Here is a 10,323-nt window from a genome sequence, read left to right as displayed (position 1 = left end):
TCAACCTGCCTATCTGGCACCAACATCTATGTCATGATCAAAGTCACTTAAATCGTCTTTCTTTCAAATGCACGCTTTGAATTTCAATGTCTAACATTGTTACCACGTGATTATCAGATTAAACATTTGTGTTAAAGCACTTTAACAGGTGTACCTAATAAAGTGGTAGTATAAGCCCTTAGAATAAGTTTAAATGTTTACACTTGATGCACACAATGTAGTACAGCACGGTTTATCTCTGTTCACTGGGATGAAGCCATGCACATTAAAACACTTAAATAACTGCAGATGTTCTGTAAGCTACTCGAAACATGTTACCTGAAAAACGAGCATGTTTATGGCATGTACAGTTTCTTGTGGTAACCTTAATCCTAGAACCACTGATGGCCGGGAAGAAAAAAAAACATAAATTTGTTTGCTTTGTTTGGAAGAACAAACATTATTATTGGTAAGCTAAAACTATATTTTTCTTGATTAAAATGTCAGCATTTATTTATGTAATTATAGAAAAGTACAACAGAAAATATAACACAAAAGTAAACAAATAGAATATATATACCCTATGTACATTATAACATGTCGTATGTGTGTAATAAAGTAGAAGATCTCATGTCTCCAGCTCTAGACCTTTCCATGATTTCGCTGCATTCCTTTTATACTGCTCCAACTCCTGAAAAACAGACAGATGTAACACTTTTCACATATTACTGAGGCAATACAAGAAAATCAAAACAGTGCAGGTAAATGCAAAAACACACGCTACTGTGAAGAAATACTCGAGACTAAATCTGATGATGCAGATGAAGGAAGGTTCCACCAAAGGCAAACGTTTTCAATCTTGTTCTAATTTTACTGTTATAAATTTTAACATATAACATGCCAACTTTGGCGTATCGAGTTTGAGATGCAGCCCTCTGGTTTTTTCCCAGCTGAACATTGCACGTCTGACCTCGTTTGACTCCAGGGACGACTGGCACACACCTGAATGCTCCACACTTTGAAAATGCCAAAACCTCTACGTCTACAGAGGCGCTCACACCTCAGAGCAGTACTGTGAAACTTTCTTTTTTTATATCAGTGTAAATAACCACAAGACACTGAAGCCACTAAACTACAACAAATACACATTAACTAGGGGAAAATAGAACTATAGTTAATTAGCTTAAAACTCTTAAGATTGGTCTTTATTTGTATTCGTACTGAACTATGCATTTATACATTTTTACTTCGCAAACCTATCTCTAAATTCATTGTGTTGTCTCTCAAATAAAGAGGTCATTTCTGACTACCATGATCTGCTGAGATTCCTTTTTTTAAATCCAGACTAGAGGGTGCTGTCTAGAAAGGAGTTTCTCAAGACTTATTTGGAATTAACCTTTAGCCTGTTTTTCTATTGAGTTCTCAGACCACACAATGGCTGAGTGAAACGACGAGCGCCAGGTGAAAGTCAGTCAGCGATAACAGCCGGTGATTTGGGTTTGTGACTCCATCGGGTTATTGCAGTTCAAGTTCCAGAGTGGCACTATTGCAGGCAGGAATGAAGACAGCTAATCTCTAAGTTTATCACCACAGGATATAAAGTTACAGCCTGTTCATTTCAAGACAGAATCACTACTAGAAACAGACTACTGAAGGACAAAGGGTTACTTTGGATCCAGAGACTGAAGTTCTTCTGTCATTTCGACCTTGCAATTTCAGACTGCCCTTAATAGTGTTTAAAAAAAGAAATATACAATATATTTTTATTCTGACTATTAATATATTATATATTAATTAGCTTTTGTAACTTTGTATCCCACGAGCTTGTCATTTTAAGCAGGGTTATTATTTTATAAACACACATATCTTAACAGCCTCTTTTATCTGGGCTGCCATTATGTCTAATCTCTTTATCAAATGAAACTGTGCTATGTCACAGAAACTTATCTTCTTCATTTTGCGTTAAATGCTTTAGTGATTTATTGTCTTCCTAAATACTTGCTACCCCTCAAAAGGAGGGCAAAAGTCAGGGTCACGAATCTGAGATAAGTGAATGGGAATTCTGATTACCACTGATTAACCACCGTACTGCCAACTCATGAGTCAAGAGACTTGACTGCAGTAGGTCTGTCAAAATAAATGCAATGCAAACACGTATATAATGTATTACCTGGTCTTTCTGGGCTCTCATGGCATCAATCTGAGGCTCACTGTACTGGGGATCTTTGGCTGGATCCTTTAGCTCTCTCTGCTCATTTGTACTCTGCAATGACAAAGTTGGTTAGACGAACAGATGCTTTTAAATCATGCAAAAGAAAAAGTAGTTTGTCTACATAAGTTGGATTTTGCAGAAGACAAACATGTTGCCAGAAGCTTAACTACCTCTGGGGGGAAGACACGCTCATACACTTTCTTCCAGAGGTCTTTTGGATTTTTAGCATGGAGAGACGTTATATCCACATCGACAGTAGGTGGGGAACCTATATTAACAGATTTTAAATAAAATATCACACCAAATGTTAAATAAAGGAGGGTGGATTTAAAGGAGATGCTTTGTTTCATCACAGAGTTTTGTAGTTTATTCAAAACTTGAAGACATTTCTACTTTTGGCTACTGGGGGGCGCTGTGCTCACCTATTTGACCGAAGGAATCAGAGCCTGCCGGAATGATGAGCGGCTTGAGGGGGTCAGAGGAAACAGTTTTCCTGATTACAGAAAAAAGAACAAGAAAAACAGTATTACAGCTAAAACATTAACCAACAGACCCCTAACATAGACAGCATTTTACTTTTTTTTTTAAATTCTCAATGAGAGCAACACACATTTTCCCTTCAAGAAACAATGACAGTTGTTTGTAAGTAGCAGCCATGCTCCTTTAAATGCAATATCTAATAGCTCCATCTTAAACAAAGGTAAAGATTCTAGACTTCTGAGTGTGTGTATCTATCTGGAGCTGTCCCATCACATAATTATATAACTAAAGTGAATATCCTAAGCTCACACTGTTTATGAAAACCTGTTCTATATCATACAATTTTTATACAGTACAAACATGTAAATAAATCTGCAATGAGACTGTGAAATCTAGTATTATCAAGCATTAGCGGTAACATTAAAGTAACTCTATTGAAACTATAATCTAAAATGAAAGCCCATGCCCATTACTGCTTTGTGTTCAATGTTGCTTTATCCTCCTCACCCTCTCTCCAAACCGAAAGCCAGGTGCAAGAAGAAGCTCTTGGTTTTTGATATAAGGCTCTCTGATTTGATGCTAGTGAACTAATCAAAGCATTAGGAGACACAAACACAAATACAAAGCGGTGGTTAGAGACAACAAACTATAAGAAATATATGAAAAAGTGCAAAATTATTTGTTAAATACAAATGTGCTGCAGGAGCATTAAAAACATTCTTACAACGAGAGAGGCCGCGTAGTAATGAGCAATAAAACGCAGTGTTTTACTGACAACTTTCTTCTTGTCAGAGTCAAATTCCTGAAAAGCAGATGGGAAAACTGGAAATCTTATATACAAATATTACTGAAATTTATGATCTAATAATAATTCTGTGTACGTGTCTTTTTTTAATAAATCGTTTAAAAAGAGTACAAATAGTGTGTTTTACCTGGAAGATGTCATACTTGCTGCCGATGATGAGCAGAGGAACAGGAAAGGGACTGATTAACTCTCTGTCCTGCTGACAGAATCACAGTTAACTCTGGAAACAGCACCAGCCTTACACACTTTTACACATCTTGGTTGCATTTGTCAGGTCGATGCCCATTTTACTTTGTGACATTTGAGTGTTTAAAAAGCCAGAGGCATGAGTAGTTCATGTAAACACTTTAAATATGCAACTTGTTACGGATGCCTCAGTGCACCATCACATTTACCCATTGATAACTGTTTTTTTATCATCCTTGTTAATCTGCATTCTCTTTGTGCTGCATCCCTTGTGCTGATCGACTGTAGAGGCTCACCTGTATCAACATAAACCCTGAGGAGGCAGAGCTGCCTTTTCCCTCAGTGCTTTTTACAGTCTATTATGTTATCTATTATTAGCTGAGATGGAAGTTACTTGTGATCCTGTTCTTGGTTACATTAATTTAGTCTAACGATATTAGAATTATTAGATAATAAATGGTTAAAGAAATTTGCTTCATCTCACATGTTGAGTTCCTTTGAGTCGTGGATTTAGAAATTGTAACACAGCTATAAAATTGCTGTAATAAAATTGTGTGTGTAATGAGACAAGGTCTTACAGGATAGTCTTTAGGTAAGACACGTGCTGCTGAGTGGCTGGGAGTCTGGTGTTTGACTCCGGGTTTGGATTTCTGTACTTGGGAGGAGGTTCTCTCTAGGTGAGCCTGTGCAGCCTGCAGTAGCTTCTCCATTGTTCCCCACAGAGCGTTGGGTTTAGACAGGTCCAGGACGAGGATGACTGAGAGAGAGCTGAACAAGACAGGAAAGGAAAGATGGTTTTCCTCTGAGGTTCAGACCAAGAAAACATTCTTCTTCTCTACTGGCATGACATTGCTGTTCAGGAGATTCAGATTTTAAAGATACAAATAATAATCTGAACAGAAAAGATAAATAACATAATTCACACTGTGAATGTGTCAAATACTGACCCCTATTCAAAAGCAGGATGTTTGTAAGAGACCTACCTGATGGTGACAGGAGTGATGGGGATCTGGACGAGGTCTGACAAAGAGGTCCCTCCTCCCAGCTCCCATAGATGGGCTATGTCTTTAGGCTGAAAGAAGTATACAACAGTTTTATCTTGAAGTTACATAAACATCTAGTGCAACCCTAACCCTCTATGGCTTGTTCCACATTTCAGCAGCATTTAATACCAAGAACTAAAATATTTACTTGCATAATGAGCACATCCTGCCACATAAGTACACTAAACGTACTCTCTAATGTGGTCAGTGTGCTGAAATACTGGAAGGAAGTTCCTTCCTACTAACGCAAATAAAACATATACAGCATAAGGTGTATAACCACATTTGTCTTCTCATTTTTAAGAGACTAAAGCAAAGTTTCCAAGACTAAAGGATTTACTTACCGTGTTGTGTCCTCGTGCTCGTCTGCCAAAAGTGTACTCCAAGGCCAGAGTTGGTTTGGATAGTTCATCTCTAGTAGAGAAAAAAAAGTGTGTTTATACAAAGTATGATGTCATGAAACTAACTTGTGCTTTTGGTTAAATATTTTACAGTACCTCATTCGTGCGTTTTCTCTAGATCAGCAGAGACACACTACACTTCCTTCTGGCCTTCTCTATATTTCTCCATTAACACTCTCAAAGCAAACAGTACATCTGTAGAGGACGTTCTAGACATGAGCCACACTGCTGCTCACCAATCATCACCCCGTTTCCCAAATAAAGCTTAAACTATTTCCCATATCTTCATGGTATGTCTTAACAACTCTATCCCTCTGTTGTCACTACAGCTCTGCACATCACGCTTGTTCTTGAAAATCACTACACTTCTTTTCCATTCCTCTGGCATCCTCTCACTCTCCAAGAGCCCACTCTTAGCTCACAGCTGCCATCACTTCCTGCTTACTAAACTGTCCTCCTCTCTCTCATTTTCTTCATTCATTAGCTCTTCAAACTACTTCATCTTCTCAACAGCCTCTCATCATTCATTAGTACACTTCCTTCCAGCTCAATCTTGCAGCCAAGCTAATTTTCTTTCCTTAGTGCTGAGCCTCACATAAGCCTTTCCTTATGTGAGGCAGATCTACATGCTTTCCCAAATTTTTATTTGTTAACCCCTCCCTTTGAATAATTGCCAGCACTCCCATCATCCCATTTCTTATGTCAATAGGATACACCAAATACTTTCTTGGCAATCTCCCTAAACACTTCAGCCATATAAAAGCTTTGCCAAATATTGACTGTAAAAAGATCAGCTTTAGCTTTCGTGATCCAGGCCTGTTTCACTTTGCATGGTGTAAACTGCCCCTGCAATGGGTCTGAATAGTAAATATGAAGAGGGGTTTAGAGCACTCTAGTCTGGCCGGGCATCATCATACCAACCTGTCCAAGCACCTGAGGAGAATGGACGTTTTGCCCTAAAAAAAATAAACGGATGTGAGTTTACTCAGTACAGTAACAAGATACAAGCGCTTCCGTGTGAAATCAGTGACACACACACACACACACACACACCCCAGCTTTGCTCCCCATCAGAAGCACCGTCCGCTCGTTCACAGCTTCTCCACCGTCTCTGTCCTCTGCACCTCCGCTCTCCCGGCTGTGGACCTCCGCCGCAGCCAGCTCCCATAATGTGTCCGAGCTGACCCATACGAGACGAACGGGACGAGTCGGTCGACAGATATTATTATTACTGTTATCACAGTAAACAGTTATAATGACAAAATAAAGTAATTCTCACCTTATTTTTGGCATCGAGATCGATGGTTAGCGAAGGTTACACAGCTAATAGGAAGGCTAACCGTTATAAACGTTGCCAAAGCAACAGCGCGTTTTGTTGACGTAACCATCTTATGTTTGTAATGGGCATTCTGGGATATGTAGTTTTACGCAGACAGACTATAAGCTTGTAAAATACATTTCCATATTTTCATATCTACAATCTGCTATATGCCAACAATGTTTTAAATTAAGGTACCCTTTATTACAGATATATTTCACACAGAGGTTTTTACAAAGGTTTTCAAAGATAATTCTTTTGTGGCTTTAAAGCAGAGCTGATTCTTGTTGTCTGTGGTTGTAACAGCAAATTAAGTCTGGAAATACTTGTAGTTAATCAGATAACAGTTAACATTTTTTTTACAGTACCAGCAAATTAATATTTTCCCCTTGTTTGATTCAATCATATGAAGAAGCCAGCAGATAATGTTTCAATTCCATTTGATAACATGCTGTACACAAAATGACACGATCCAGTTTTCCCAGCACAGATTCCTCGAAACAGAACGAAGTAGATCCTTGCTGAATCAAAAGTGCGGAGATGATCTTATATTTTATTATTTTTTAATGCTCCTTCTATAAAGTCAAACTGAAGATGAAAAGGCAACAAATGATATATAGTCTCTTTCCTGGTGATCGTGAAGTTATCAAATGGTTTGTCACGACTTTTCCCTTGGTTTGTCACAATAGGGGATGTTTTCTAGCAGAAGGTCATTTCTGGGCCGAAGCACTGAGAGTGAGGAGAAAAAAAAACCAAAAACACAATTGTATCATTAGAGGAAAAAAAATCATTAGCAAGTATATACATTATGATCCCTGATGTATGAGTAATCTTTGCATGCACATTCCACTTCCTTAATATAAAAAAAAAAAATTTAAAAAAAAAGACAAATCATGTCATACACAGCTTATTTTCTTCTACGTGTTCCATTTGCACCACACCCTGTCGAAGGACGATGTCCACGTCTGAGCCCATTTTAATCAGCTATAAAAAAGGTAAAAGAAGTAGAAGGGAAATAAAGTAAATTTTATTTTCAAATATCAAAATGCTTCACAGTAAAAATGCTAGAAAATCAAAACAAGTTTAAAGAGCCTTTAGATGCTTTTTAAAAGAATCCACAGATCTCAATCTAAAACATTTCCTTTAAATGCAGAAGTAGCAGCCCAAGTCTTACACCCCCCCCCCCCCCCCTTTTCACGGTTATTCATCCCAGTGGGAAACAAGAAGATGCAAAGAGTCGGACTCGGAAAGTATGAAACCGTTTTGGATCAGCTCTGACTGACATGAAGTTTTATGCTCTTATGATGAACGCAATTAAATTAAATTCAGATAATGTTTCTGAATACCTGCAACCCCGAGATGAGAAAAGAGGCGTTAAAAGACTGTGAAACTCACATCAATAATAACAGACACTGTACCTTCTGGATGTTTTCTTCTGACGTTTCAGTTTTGTTTTTCCGAAACTCCTCATTGATCTTTAATCGTGCAGCTTTGTAGAAGAAAAACAAACATATTTTGAGTCACCTGAGCAATTCTGCAATTCTAATTTGACTTCACAGCAAAAGGCTCAGAAAAAAGGTTTCATTTACACTCATTAGATGAAAATAAATCTCTCCAATGCAGCCTTTCTATTACTCTGTGTACATGCTGCTATTACACACGGCCCTCATTACTGATGTAATCCAGATGATTTTCACATGTTTATCAACCATACAATGCAAAATTACATCAAATATCAGTTTACACTGTAAATAAGAACAAGAGGGTGGACGTTTTATGCTTTAAAAAAAGTCTTGATTCATCCTCAATCATTCAGGTAAGGAAATGCCAAAAAGTTGATCTGGACATAACGTCTTCAGTAGGAGAATTGTTTTGTCACTCATTCCCTCAGACATAGCGGCCACACAAACAGAAGAACATCACATTTAAAAAAGCCCTGTAAATGTGGTTATCCCAGCTGGACATATGTCAAAGTTGGGAAAGCACCTAAAGAAAGCTCCAGGCTATCCAGGAGGGAAGAAGGACAAATGCTGCCTAAGGGATCACTAAGGGTTTTCTCTTATGTGTCATGAGTATCGAAACAAACTATGAGGTCTATTTACACCTATAGGCCATTGGACACTCTTTCAATGATGAGGATGTATACAATCTGGACAGAGTGGAACGCTGGTTTTAATGGAAAGTCATGGATTTATGTGAGAAGCCCTATGGCGACATCTTTCTTTGCTGTGATTGCAGCCACTCTGCAAATTGTACTCATGGGTGAGAGTACATTCATCATTGAGTGATGAAACGTTTCTAACAATGAAAATGCTACATCCAGCTGAAAAGAATCAACTTTTTGGAGTTGATGAAAGAGGTTCGTTTACATGATTTCCCTCCAAATATATATATATATATATATATATATATATATATATATATATATATATATATATATATATATATATATATCTCGTTGGTGTAAGTCATGAAGCCAGAGGAACAGTGAGGGAAACCTATTCAGAAGGATCTTCAAAAGAGGAAGGCCATTCAGGAGCACAATTTATTTGTAAAAAAAAAAAAAATCTTTAAGTATTTAAAAAAATATTAATAACAAAAATAGAATTTGGTGGAGAATATTAAAATGCTGTGCATCTGATATGAACACACTCAAATTATTTTGACTTTTATAACTTAAACTGGTAATTGAACTTGAACAAAGACGTCTGGGGACATGGCATTTTAGGCTGTTTGTCCAGCTGAAAAAATAAATAATTTTAGGTATATATATATATATATATATATATATATATATATAAATTTATGGTAGAGAGGGGTTAATGATATAAGACACGCTCATGGGGCTCATATGACACCGAACATTAGGAATGACCCATTTGATGAATGCTGAGCATGTGTTCACTCATCTCCTGTTTGATAAGCATCAATTATCAGTCCAAGATACTGCTCACAGACTCACCTGTCAGTGCTCGGTCATCATCTTTGAACACAGCCATCCTGGTCCTGTGTAGCGTTTTAAAAACGCCCAGAACCTGTATTCACAAACAGGCAGCTTTTATAACAGCTGTGAATGATGCTACCAGTCACCTGCAATTTCAAGTAACATGCAAGCAATGTTGCAATAAAGCTATTTAAAAAGACGATAATATCCCATACTAACCTTCAAACGAGTGCCCATGTTGCCTTCTTGTGTTCACTTCCGATGTAGGGAGACGTCACATATGTCAGAGCCCAATCAGAGCCGACGCTGGAAATGAAGCTGTGATTGTAGCCAATGAGGGCTCAGAGTAGTTTCACTGAGCTACTAATTCAATTGAGAACGCCCTCTCTCTAGATTTCCCATTTTATGGGGGGCACTAGTGAGCTGTGTTTTGTGCTGAGAGCTCCCTTCGGACACAAAAGTGCAAATGTTGTGGTGTATATAATCCATCTATTTTACAGGTTTCTGTTGGAGTAAAAAAAACTTTCTGGAAGTATTGACGGCACCATGAGTCACTTTTATGGCTACTGCCGTCTTGAATAGGGGAGTGAAGCTAGCAGCTAGAGAAAACTTCTAACAGCGGCGGCCTGATAGCAGTCGCAGCTGTTTCTTATTATACACACGTTTTGTATTGTTTTTTGGTGTGGTGTAACTGCTCCTCTAACGTCTATGGATTTGTGCACTCGTAAAAGCTAGCATTTATTAACGTTTCACTAGCACAACGATGTTTTTCATTGTACTAAAGAATAAAGGACACGAATCTCGTTTTTATTTTAAGTCGGGTGTATTATCGAAACCGTGTTTGCGAAAAATAAATAACGTAGTAAGTTTTTAAATCTGGAAGTAGGTGTAAATAATTACTTTTACCATTTAGCTTCGTCCACGCTTATCCACTGGGGGACGTGCGCCCTCTGCT

At 37.9% G+C, this 10,323-nt stretch overlaps 2 protein-coding genes across 3 annotated transcripts; both read right to left on the bottom strand.

The window, feature by feature from the left end:
• Positions 1-464: 464 nt before the first annotated feature.
• dync2li1 (dynein, cytoplasmic 2, light intermediate chain 1) lies at positions 465-6,524 on the bottom strand. 2 transcript variants are annotated; one of them, XM_085183596.1, is made up of 13 exons: positions 6,386-6,524; positions 6,160-6,286; positions 6,028-6,062; positions 5,050-5,119; positions 4,646-4,734; positions 4,241-4,430; positions 3,604-3,672; positions 3,396-3,473; positions 3,179-3,258; positions 2,614-2,684; positions 2,362-2,459; positions 2,150-2,242; positions 465-670 (listed from the first exon to the last, which is right to left on the bottom strand). In XM_085183596.1, the coding sequence occupies exons 1-13, from the start codon at positions 6,397-6,399 to the stop codon at positions 608-610; spliced, it is 1,077 nt and encodes a 358-aa protein (XP_085039722.1). In that variant the 5' UTR covers positions 6,400-6,524; the 3' UTR covers positions 465-607. The 2 variants fall into 2 exon arrangements, with proteins under 2 accessions (XP_085039722.1, XP_085039723.1); XM_085183597.1 differs by lacking the exon at positions 6,386-6,524 and having other exon boundaries at positions 5,203-6,062; positions 6,160-6,274.
• An 82-nt stretch (positions 6,525-6,606) lies between these two features.
• Positions 6,607-9,712, bottom strand: lyrm7 (LYR motif containing 7). The gene is made up of 5 exons (XM_085183600.1): positions 9,588-9,712; positions 9,387-9,459; positions 7,843-7,913; positions 7,327-7,408; positions 6,607-7,153 (listed from the first exon to the last, which is right to left on the bottom strand). Exons 1-5 carry the CDS (start codon positions 9,603-9,605, stop codon positions 7,083-7,085), a joined length of 315 nt encoding a protein of 104 aa, XP_085039726.1. The 5' UTR covers positions 9,606-9,712; the 3' UTR covers positions 6,607-7,082.
• Between the last annotated feature and the right edge of the window lie 611 nt (positions 9,713-10,323).

Source organism: Neolamprologus multifasciatus, chromosome 13 (assembly GCF_963576455.1).
Source record: "Neolamprologus multifasciatus chromosome 13, fNeoMul1.2, whole genome shotgun sequence".
Lineage (NCBI taxonomy): Eukaryota > Metazoa > Chordata > Actinopteri > Cichliformes > Cichlidae > Neolamprologus > Neolamprologus multifasciatus.
The sequence above is the reverse complement of the archived record's forward strand: the minus strand, read 5'-3'. Positions and strand labels throughout refer to the sequence as shown.